At 44.2% G+C, this 12,311-nt stretch overlaps 1 protein-coding gene across 2 annotated transcripts in view; it reads left to right on the top strand.

Moving 5' to 3' along the window:
• WDR19 (WD repeat domain 19) overlaps nucleotides 1-12,311 on the top strand; it is a 127,467-nt gene that overhangs the window by 3,257 nt on the left and 111,899 nt on the right. For both annotated transcript variants that reach the window (XR_007356450.2, XM_048848545.2), the window contains exons 2-3: nucleotides 3,878-3,969; nucleotides 6,180-6,245. Coding sequence is in view for 1 of the 2 variants with exons in the window: in XM_048848545.2 (XP_048704502.2) it covers nucleotides 3,878-3,969; nucleotides 6,180-6,245 (158 nt within the window). In the remaining variant the exon portion in view is untranslated. The remainder of the gene's footprint in view (nucleotides 1-3,877; nucleotides 3,970-6,179; nucleotides 6,246-12,311) is intronic.

The raw sequence follows: 12,311 nt of genomic DNA, 5'->3' as shown, positions 1-12,311 counted from the left end.
CAGCATTGTTCACACCAGACAGAGCAGTGATTCTCCAGTCCTTAAGGGCAAGCACAGTCTATACAATAGCATCATTTTCCCACCCCGAAGCAAGCACACACAACCCACAGGAGCCCCAAAATGGTGAGTCAGCACAGGGTCAAGCGTGACTGATTGTTTCATGGCTGTACTGTCCTCTGCGTTTCTGTGCCTTGGGGAGCGCCAACAGCGGCAGGGGGGCCCCTATGCTGAACACTGTCCCCACATTTTCTACAGGAGTTCATCCTGAAAAATATCTTGCTGCTGAGGGTGACCTGGGAAGCAAGGGAGGGTCTCCTACTGCAATGCGGCTTCTGCCCTGGCCCATATATAGCTTGCCTGTGTGCAGCAATAGTCCTCCTGCCCCTCACGGCACAGTGACGTGGAGAAGTTAGTCTTACTGGGACAAGGAATACAGTGGCTCTCCTGAGAAACCTGTGCAAGCACGTTGCCCAAGTTCTGGATGAGACCTTTGAAGAGATCACTGAGGCCGATTACCACGATGTGAGAGAGCACATCAATGCCCTATTCCGCATCTAGGCATGCATGCAGCCCATACCCTCCTCACCCCAAGAGCCCGCAGTGAATAACTTTCTTCCCAAAATAAAAACCGCTTACCGAGAACCGCCTCTGATGTTTGTCCTTCCCCAAGCACTAGCCACCACAACTGGTTACCTTCCTCCTGGCTTGAGAACAGCTTCTGGCTGTATGCATCTGGGGATTCTGGTGTGTCTTCCTCTGCCTCAGCACTCTCACTCCTGCTTTGCTTCCATGTGGTAGTGTCCATGGTGGTACTCGGAGTGGAGATGGGGTCAGCCCCAAGTATCGCGTCCAGCTCTTTGTAGAAACAGCAGGTCACGGAGCAGCACCGGAGTGGCTGTTTGCCTCGCGGGCTTTGCAGTAGGTATTCCGCAGCTCTTTCACTTTAATCCTGCACTGCAGTGCGTCCGGTCATGGCCCCTTTCCATCATGTTCCTTGATATCTGCCCGAAGGAATCGTAATTCCTATGGCTGGAACCAGGCTGGGACTGGACAGCTTCCTTCTCCCAAACACTGATGAGGTCCAGCACCTCGCCATTGCTCAATACTGGGGATCGCCTGGGATGTGGAGGCATGGTCACCTGGAAAGATTCACTGAGAGCACTCCACGGCTGGCTGAGCAAACCGAAAGGGGATTTTCAAAATTCCTAGAGAATTTAAAGGGCAGGTCTAACGGTTGGTCACCTGAGGGCAGGGCAGTAGAGTTCAAAGTGGTGACTGGAGTGGCTAGTACAGGCATTGTGGGACGCTTCTGGGGGCCAATCAGAGAGCACTAACAGACCAGGGCGTCCACACTGGTGCCGCGGTGCTCAAGCAGGGGCGCACAAAATGTTATTCCACTCGCTGAGGTGGAGTACCAGGAGCGAACCAGCTGCGGAGTCAGCTCTACGTGCCTTGCCAGTGTAGATGGGTATTGAGCTAGTGCGTCTGGGGCTCCCTTAATGCACTGTAACTCGCACGTGTAGCCAAGCCCTTAGATACTTGGTCTACGATACTAGAGTATCTGAGCACCTCACAAGCTGTACTGTATTTTCTCAACAGCCCTGTGAAGTAGGTTATACTGTTTTCTTCATTTTACAGATGGAAAATTGAGGCACAGAGAGGCTAAGTGACTTGCCCAAGGTCACAGAGGAAGTCTGTGGTGAAGCAGGAAATTGAATCCAGGTTTCCAAGTCTTAGGCTAGTGCCTTAACCACTGGACCATACTTCCTCTGATCAAACCTGTTCCATTTTTTTAAAGAATGAACTTCAAATGGGAAACTTCCACAGGCCACACATAGTGTTGCCAGCCTCAAGTGTTCAAAGCTCATGAGATCTTCTAAAATGAATAATTTCTTTGCTTTTCGATTTCTAAATCTGTAGGGTGCACTTACTTCATAGTTTCAAGTTTCATAGCTTTTTCTTTCTTTCTTTCTTCCAAACATGAGGGCTACAAACCAGGGTGGATTGATGTAAATCAAGGTGATTTAAGCAGAAAGCCTCCATTTAAATCATAGATTTTAAACAACTTTCCTATTTGTACTTCAGTTATTTTCCAAAGAAAGGTACATTTTCATTGGTTGATATAACCATTAAAAAATGTTGATTTACAACTAAATAGAGCCTTTAAAGTAAGTTTGGTACATCTGTTTACTACTTAGGGGGTATACTATAACTATACTATAAATTGTATAGCTTAATATTTTCAGATTCTTAATTGTACATTTTCAATATGTTAGAAAATGAAAGATATATTGTTTATTTACTAGATAATTAACTTTTTGCTCTTGATTTTTGTCAAGCTGCATTAGGATGGTAACAAACAAACATACCAAACAGCATATACAACATTTAAATTAAATGTTTTTGATACATAAACTTTTCATCAACACATATTTCATATTTACAACTAAAAGTGATTTATTAAATAGAGGGATTAACTGTATTCAGTGATTTAAACTGATTATTTCAGGTCAGCCTGCGAAAATTTTCAAATATGCCTAAGTGAAAGTGACTCACCTAAGTCTCTTGAAAATGAGACAGTCTCCTAAATTACTTATGCTGTCCTATTGTGCCATATTTGTGAAGCGTGATCTCAAAAGTTAGATATTTCTCCCCAATTCTGTCTTTATATCCGTGATATTCAAACCTCAGTGGTTCAAGAGCCAACATTACCGTAAAGAGCCGCAGTGCTATGAATTCATTGTTTTATTTAATATATATTATTCTCTCTGAAAAATGATTGACCAAGTATTATTTTATCAACTTCACTTGGTTACTAACATGGTAGAAACATCCTGATTGTTTAATAACTTAGATTAATAATTAAATCACACAGTGTTTTGATATCGTGCTGCAAAGAGCTGCAGGAGACACATTAAAAAGCCACTGCTTTTCCGTAGTCTTTAAAGTAAAGAAGTCTTTAACTCAGGGTTTTTGACAGAGGCTCATTGATTCAGTAGTTATTTTTATTTAAATATTTTAAGAGATTACAATTATTTTAGCCTTTAATATATTTTTGTATCAAATTAAGATTTCATTATAAATAGGTTTTATTTATAAAAAGAAAAACTTACAATTTTTCTAATTTAAATAAAATTAAAAATCCAGTTTAAATAAAATTTCCAATTTAAATAAGAAAAGTCAATTTTTTAATTTTTTTTTGTGGAGAAAATCTTAGATTTTTATCCACCGTACTAGAAACTTACTTTTTTTTCCAATGAAAGCTGAGCTTCTTATGCAGTCTCTTAAGTCTAGCACCTGTGACTTTAAGAAAATTACCAAATATTGTGAGACTTATGATAGAATCACAAGAGTTGGCAACACTATCAATATTGCTAAAGAATAAAGTTGTGCGGATTTATAAATAATCTTCAGATTTTAACACATGCAAGGGGTGAAAAGAAAAGCTAATTTTATTTTACAGTTCAGTTACTTGGGTTAGTTTCGTACTTTTACTTTTCTTACCTAAGTAGCAACAATCAAAAGTACTGTCTTTGCAAAAGTCTGAATTCTCTAATTTAAAATTTTTTAAAAATTGCTAATACAAATTAAAGTATATTTGTACTATTTTCTTCTTAGGTTTTTAAGGTTGAACTTAAAAGGTTGAACACCAGCTCTGAAGTGTCTGTCATGAAAGTTCACTTTTCCATTTATAATGAAAGGCCTGCCACAGACTTCTGTCCCCTTTATACATTGTCTATCCTGTAACCTATCTTTCTTTATTTGTATATATTAGTTATAGAATGTTAGTTATATTTACTAATATGTACTAGGCAGGTTTAATGTTCTCCAGTGCTTACCGTTTTTAAGTTAGTAATTCCCCTCTTTCTTCCCTCAGCGAGTATTTACTCTATTAGAAAAGGCTTTGCTTGGTTCCCCTGTGCAGTTCACCTGGCAGAAAACTTCAGGAAACTTCCTTGCTGTGACAGGGTAAGATAAGAAGTATTTACATATTATTAATATGTATGTAGAGGTGTAATTGAGTAATATTCACCCGTTTGTTAATGTTGTATATTCACTGTCACAGTATATGTCACAGTTCCTGAGGTAACTTGCATCTCTGACCCCTTTTTGGCCTTCTTGAGGGCACCCCACTTACGTCTCAGGCTTCTCAGCCGTTACCATTCTCGGGGTAGAGTCCTGTGACTCCCCACCTCTAGACCGGGCAGTTAGGCTGCAATTCTTCCTGTAATTCACTGTGATTACTACAGTAGATCTGACTTCAGTTCAGCACCTATGGTCCAGTTTCCTCAAGGGCAATGACAGGATTAACTAGTGACCAACCAGGCAATGATAGGGTTAACCATTGACCAACAGCGCTTTTATAAAAAGAAAAGGAGTACTTGTGGCACTTTTATAGTTTTCATTTCTTTGTTTGTCAAGTTTTTTGAAGTGGGTCAAACTTTAGGTAGACTTGGCAGAATTCAATTTTTTTTTTTTTTGTAATTTAGGCAACTAATATATATTTTTATTTTTAAGATTTTTATTTGATTTTTAACTATTTTAATTTTTACAATTGCTGGAAATTGAGGGGGAGGGGAGGGTTGGGTTAGCATTAGGGTAGCACTAACTGTGGGGCTCCAAGGGGTTCCCAGGACTGGCAACATGGCTGCAGTGCACCCTACACAGCTGAGGGACCCAAGACACCTAGGTAAAAGATGCCAGATATGCTGTCATCCTCAGCTGGTGGAGTAGAGACCTCTGGCAAAGACTCCAAGGAGAAGGATGAGCCCCTGGACACAGAAGGAGGCCACCCTGCTGCTGAACAAGTCCATCCCAGGGACTGACTGCTCCTCTGTTTCTGGTGGGTGGGTGGGTGAGTGCAGCTCCTCTGTGTGGCCCCAGAGGGTTCCCTGCATGGCTGCAGGGCCTGTGACACTTGATCCCTGCAGGTGCAAGGTGCGGGGAAGGTTGTGGTCCTGGCAGGGCAGAGCAGAGACTCCACTCCAGAGCTATGAGGAACAGGACAAGCCCCTAGCCTGAGGGGAGGCCACCCTACTGCCGAATGGCTCTTGCCTAGGGACAGAGCCCCCGCAGTACATCATCCTTGCAGTAATGGCTCAGAGTCTCTGCTCTGCCTCTCCAGGACCTCAGTCTTCTCCACACCTTGCACCAGCAGGAATCAAGTATGTCAGGCCCTGTGGTAGCATAGTGAGCCCTCTGCCACCACAATATCATGGCCTCACTCTTGTGACAGAAGGGCTGCCGAGGGCTTCCTGTGCTGCTGCAGGGCCAGTGACATTGGATCCCTGTAGATGCAAGATGTGGGGAAGGTGGCAGTCCTGGTAGGGCATGTAGAGCAGAGCAGAGACCCTTTGCCTAAGACTGTGAGATGAGCCCTTGGCCACAGGGGAGGCCACCCCACTGCCGAATGGCTTCTGCCTGGGGATGGCTGCCACACTCCCAGCTGGTGAGTGAGAAAGCTATGACAGTGGGGTTGCCTGCCCTGCCTGAGGACTGGTGACACCTGATCCCTGCAGACACAAGGTGCGTGGGGGATTTTTTTTTTTTTTTGGTCAAATTTCCGTGTGTCAGCTGAAATTGATGTTTACTGTCCTCTATCAGATTAAATTGAATCCTGTCAAGGCGGTGTATATGCAGTTTCCTCCAGACTTGCTACCTGCCTAGGAATTTGCATTAATTACCACCCAGTGATTTAGTTCTTGTAGGAAACCCTGTAACTCTCCTGTGGAGCCAGAATGCAATCCCTTAGCCCATAAACATACATATAAGACTTATAAAGCTGATACAATAACTTTTTATTATTCCAAGTGTCCACAATATCTTTTCTTGGATTACCTTCTGCTGGTGAGAGAGGCAAGCTGTATATTTCCCATATCTAAAAAAGAGCTCTGTATAAGCTTGAAAGCTTACCTCTCTCACCAGCAGAAGTTGGTCCAATAAAAGACTACCTCTCCGATCTTGTCTCGCTAATATCCTGGGACCCACATGGCTACAACAACCCTGCATATGTCCATAATATCTGTCACATTAAGTACCTATCCACTGGAAATATCAATAGATAAAACTCCTGAGCCATATCAATGGGGCATGAAAGATCAATGGAAAAAGTTTTTATGAAATCTCTAAGGATATTTGCAAATGTACAAAAATACTGAATTCATCTTCTGTGTTTTTAGAACTGATCACACTGTAAAAATCTTTGATCGTCATGGTCAGAAGAGAAATGAAATTAATTTACCAAGGTAAGAACTAACAAGGGTTTGGAACATGTTCTGAAACAAAAAAAAAACACACACTTTTAATGGCACATACATACATATAAGTAATATATGGAAGATGCATTTCTGAGGCAAAACTGAATTCTTAATACAATAGCCATGAAAGATCAGGAAAAAATTATATATATCCTTATACGTAAAACATTCTTTAACTATACTTTTCATCAAAAGAAGGGTAGAGATAATTTTAGGTCCCCACATAAATAGCTCATCGCTAAAATATATAAATGTGTAATAAGTGACAGGCTAAAAAGATTTAAAATACAAAAAAAAATTATTTCAGGTCCAAACTTCATCTCAAAAACTGTATAAAAGTACTTTCTTCACCTCAGTTCTATCTCACACCATCTACTCATGTCAACAACCCCAAACTGTTACCTTATTTATTTTCTATTCCATTCTAGTCTGGTTCCATTTTAATTAAGGTGGTCTCCTGCCCTCTGTATAGCTTCTCCTTCCTCCAAATGTTCCCGAGTACCTACAAAACTTTATCTCTTCTTAGCACTGTCTTTTCATCCATGCATTGAGACCTTGACGTTCCCTCTGCCTAGCTGGACCTGTGTATGGAACTCAAAGCACTTCAGAAAAAGCTACCACTGATGCCCTGGACCTATGCCTTCTACCTAGTATTCTAAATTTAGCTTCCAGGACCTCTCCACTACATCTCTCTACATCATTGGTACCAATACATACCACGACCACAGGCTCTTCCCCAGCGCTCGCCTGCAGTTTGGTTGGATATCTCATGTCTGCAACCTTTACACCTGGTAGTGAAGTCACCAAGCTGTTCTCATGGTCACCAACTATCTACATTTCTCATGATCAGTCTTCTGTCACCACAATCAGTCTTTGGGTATGTCTGCATTGCAAAATAAATTCTGTGGCAGCAGTCTAAGCCTGGGTCAGCTGACTCAGATTTGTGCTACAGGGCTAAAAACAGCAGTGTACGCATTCCTGCTCAGCCTGAAGCCCAGGCTCTGAGACCCTCTTCTCCCTTCCCTGGTTTCAGAGCCCAGGCCCAGGCCAAGTGGGAACATCTACACTGCAATTTTTAGCACCATAGTGCAAGCCCAATTTGACCTGGGCTCTGAGACTTGCTGCATTTTTTGTTGTTTGCGTTTTTTTGGCTGCAATGTAGGGGTACCTTTGCTCTCCCCACTGTAATTCAGTCCCCTGGAATGACCTCCTCAGTACATGAAGAGCTGTCAGTCTCCACTATCTCAGTCGGAAGGAGACTCCCATCTAAGGGGGTATGTGCCTCCATTCCACCTTGGTGCCCCTTCCACCATGAGTCTGGCTTCCTCAACTGGACGATTGGGGAAGTCAGTTCTGAGGTGAGCCTACTCCAGTGTCCCTATATGCAGAGTCTATAAACAATTCCATCTGTGTCTGCTCTTCCAGTTCAGCAGCTCTGTGCTCAGGATGCTGGCCATCAGAGCCCATGTACATGAGCTGCTTGTATTGGGTGTGTATGTATACCAGGTCAGTGTCATTATCCCCATTTAACAGGTGGAGAAACTGAGGCACAGAGAGAGAAGGTGACTTGTCCAAGGTCTCACAACAGGCCAGTGACAGAGCTGGCAATAGAATCCAGATCTCCTGAGTCCCAGTCAAGTGCTGTGTCCCCTTGGTTACACTGCCTCTAGTGGCTTCCCTTCCCATTTATTCCTCCTGCTCACCAGAATGCTGCATGCTGCTGTGGTTGGGGATTGAGACATCCATTGAAGTTTCTTGCAGGAGTCCACATTTACTATCATGCTAAATTCAGGCAAGTGGGAGAAAAGAAGATAAAAGGTTGAACTGGTGGGTTGCTGATTTAGCCTGCAGCTTGGTATGCATAAAGTGCTTCCTATTAGGAGCTACTAAGTGAGCAGGAAGGGAAAGCTGCTAGCTTTTCAAGAAGCTACCCCCTGTTTTACTGGAAGCTATAAATGTACTTGCCTAGAATGCAGAGCAAAAGCACAATTCACATTGGATCTTAGGCTTCAAAACAAATTATTTTTATAAAATAAATTTTATTTTGACTTCTCAGGCAGTCAGACTTCTTGGTTTTTTCACTCAAAGCACTTGCAATAGCTCTAAATACTATTTTTGCATAGCGTACATTTTTAACCAAAGAACAAATGGTTGAGAGATAAGGTTCATGGCAGAAGAGTGTAAAAGACAATTTTTCAGACAATTAAAAACCAAAGCATGTTGAAGCATTCATGACAGCAAAAGCTGTGTTCCGTGGGTTTTTGCAAAGATTAGACACTGCATTTTTTTTATATGCATTAGTTTTTACATATTTAATTGACACATGTCCCTCTGGCAGCCAAACAGTAAGTTATTTCCCATACTAGCAGATGGAGTCTAGAACAAGTAACCAGATGCCTGCTATTCATTATGAGTTGCTTGCCTTTTGATTAGAGATGTGCAAATGGTTAATATAATACCCAGACTCCATCCAAAGTCAGGGTTGGTTCAGGTTCTGTTGTGTTCACACAAATCTACCTTGATACACATGCCAGGGCTGCGAACATTTATACAAACACTTGTGTGCCAGAATCCATCCTTTTGTTGTCTTCAGGGATGCAGCTGGTCTCCTGGAACTGAGTGGCTCACTCTGCCCTCCCTGGGACGGTAAGAGGCACTGAGGGTGTGTCTATATTGCAGCTAGATGCTGCAGTTAGGCCTGTGCCAGCTGACGTAAGCTCTCAGAGCTTGGGCTGTGGGGCTGTTTTATTGCAGTGTAGACATTTGGGCTTGGGCTGCAGCTTGAGCTCTGGGACCCTCCCACCTCACAGGGTCCTACAGGCCAAACTCCAGCCTGAGCACGAATGTCTACACCACAATTAAACAGCCCCTTAGCCTGAGTCGGCTGGCACAGGCCAGCTGTCAAGATTCCTTCCCTACTCTGAATTCTGCATGAAAATCTCCGAAGCTTACTTTTACCAGCTTATGTTAAAACTTCCCCAAGGTACAAACTATTTTACCTTTTGCCCTTGTACTTTATCGCTGCCACCACCAAAAGTCTAACAGGTATATAACTGGGAAAGAGCCCATTGGGAAACATCTTCCTCCCCCCCCCCCCCCCCCCCAAAATCCCCCCAAAACCTTCCACCCCCTTTCCTGGGGAGGGTTTGATAAAAATCCTCACCAATTTGCATAGGTGAACACAGACCCAAACCCTTGGATCTTAAGAACAATGAAAAACAATCAGATTCTTAAAAGAAGAATTTTAAGAGAAGAAAAAATAAAAGAATCACTCTGTCAAATCAGGATGGTAAATACCTTACAGGGTAATTAAATTCAAAACATAGAGAATCCCTTAAGTTACAAAAAGACACAAAAACAGGAATATCCATTCCATTCAGCACAGCTTATTTTCTCAGCCATTTAAAGAAAACAGAATCTAATGCGTATCTAGCTAGATTACTTACTAAGTTCTAAGCCCTGGTCTACACTAGGACTTTAGGTCGAATTTAGCAGCATTAAATCGATGTAAACCTGTACCTGTCCACACGATGAAGCCCTTTATTTTGACTTAAAGGGCTCTTAAAATCGATTTCCTTACTCCACCCCTGACAAGTGTATTAGTGCTTAAATCGGCCTTGCCGGCTCGAATTTGAGGTACTGTGGACACAATTCGACGGTATTGGCCTCCAGGAGCTATCCCAGAGTGCTCCATTGTGACCGCTCTGGACAGCACTCTCAACTCAGATGCACTGGCCAGGTAGACAGGAAAAGAACCGCGAACTTTTGAATCTCTTTCCTGTTTGGCCAGCATGGCAAGCTGCAGGTGACCATGCAAAGCTCATCAGCAGAGGTGACCATGATGGAGTCCCAGAATCGCAAAAGAGCTCCAGCATGGACCGAACGGGAGGTACGGGATCTGTTCGCTGTTTGGGGAGAGGAATCCGTGCTATCAGAACTCCGTTCCAGTTTTCGAAATGCCAAAACCTTTGTCAGAATCTCCCAGGCATGAAGGACAGAGGCCATAACAGGGACCCGAAGTAGTGCCACGTGAAACTGAAGGAGCTGAGGCAAGCCTACCAGAAAACCAGAGAGGCGAACGGCCGCTCCGGGTCAGAGCCCCAAACATGCCGTTTCTATGATGAGCTGCATGCCATTTTAGGGGGTTCAGCCACCACTACCCCAGCCGTGTTGTTTGACTCCTTCAATGGAGATGGAGGCAATACGGAAGCAGGTTTTGGGGACGAAGAAGATGATGATGAGGAGGAGGAGGTTGTAGATAGCTCACAGCAAGCAAGTGGAGAAACCGGTTTTCCCGACAGCCAGGAACTGTTTCTCACCTGGACCTGGAGCCAGTACCCCCCGAACCCACCCAAGGCTGCCTCCTGGACCCAGCAGGCAGAGAAGGGGCCTCCGGTGAGTGTACCTTTTAAAATACTATACATGGTTTAAAAGCAAGCATGTGAAAGGATTACTTTGCCCTGGCATTCGCGGTTCTCCTGGATGTACTCCCAAAGCCTTTGGAAAAGGTTTCTGGGGAGGGCAGCCTTATTGCATCCTTCATGGTAGGACACTTTACCACTCCAGGCCAGTAACACATACTCGGGAATCATTGTAGAACAAAGCATTGCAGTGTATGTTTGCTGGCATTCAAACAACATCCGTTCTTTATCTCTCTGTGTTATCCTCAGGAGAGTGAGATATAACTCATGGTCACCTGGTTGAAATAGAGTGCTTTTCTTCAGGGGACACTCAGAGGAGCCCATTCCTGCTGGGCTGTTTGCCTGTGGCTAAACAGAAATGTTCCCCGCTGTTAGCCACAGGGAGGGGGGAAGGTTGAGGGGGTAGCCACGCGGTGGGGGGAGGCAAAATGCGACCTTGTAACGAAAGCACATGTGCTATGTATGTAATGTTAACAGCAAGGTTTACCCTGAAAGAGTGTAGCCACTGTTTTATAAAATGTCTTTTTAAATACCGCTGTCCCTTTTTTTTTCTCCACCAGCTGCATGTGTTTCAATGATCACAGGATCTTCTCCTTCCCAGAGGCTAGTGAAGCTTAGAAAGAAAAAAAAACGCACTCGCGATGAAATGTTCTCCGAGCTCATGCTGTCCTCCCACACTGACAGAGAACAGACGAATGCTTGGAGGCAAATAATGTCAGAGTGCAGGAAAGCACAAAATGACCGGGAGGAGAGGTGGTGGGCTGAAGACAGGGCTGAAGCTCAAATGTGGCGGCAGCGTGATGAGAGGAGGCAGGATTCAATGCTGAGGCTGCTGGAGGACCAAACCAGTATGCTCCAGTGTATGGTTGAGCTGCAGCAAAGGCAGCTGGAGCACAGACTGCCACTACAGCCCCTGTGTAACCAACCGCCCTCCTCCCCAAGTTCCATAGCCTCCACACCCAGACGCCCAAGAACTCGGTGGGGGGGGCCTCCGGCCAACAGAGGATTGCCCAAAAAAAAGAAGGCTGTCATTCAATAAATTTTAAAGTTGTAAACTTTTAAAGTGCTGTGTGGCATTTTCCTTCCCTCCTCCACCACCCCTCCTGGGCTACCTTGGTAGTCATCCCCCTATTTGTGTGATGAATGAATAAAGAATGCATGAATGTGAAGCAATAATGACTTTATTGCCTCTGCAAGTGGTGATTGAAGGGAGGAGGGTGGTTAGCTTACAGGGAAGTAGAGTGAACCAAGGGGCAGGGGGTTTCATCAAGGAGAAACAAAGAGAACTTTCACACCGTAGCCTGTCCAGTCGTGAAACTGGTTTTCAAAGCTTCTCTGATGCGTACCGCGCCCTCCTGTGCTCTTCTAACCGGCCTGGTGCCTGGCTGCGCATAACCAGCAGCCAGGCGATTTGCCTCAACCTCCCACCCCGCCATAAACGTCTCCCCCTTACTCTTACAGATATTGTGGAGCACACAGCAAGCAGTAATAACAGTGGCAATATTGGTTTCGCTGAGGTCTAAGCGAGTCAGTAAACTGCGCCAGCGCGCCTTTAAACGTCCAAATGCACATTCTACCACCATTCTGCGCTTGCTCAGCCTGTAGTTGAACAGCTCCTGACTACTGTCCAGGC

The sequence above is a fragment of the Caretta caretta genome, chromosome 4 (assembly GCF_965140235.1).
Source record: "Caretta caretta isolate rCarCar2 chromosome 4, rCarCar1.hap1, whole genome shotgun sequence".
Taxonomy (NCBI): Eukaryota; Metazoa; Chordata; order Testudines; family Cheloniidae; genus Caretta; species Caretta caretta.
The sequence above is the reverse complement of the archived record's forward strand: the minus strand, read 5'-3'. Positions and strand labels throughout refer to the sequence as shown.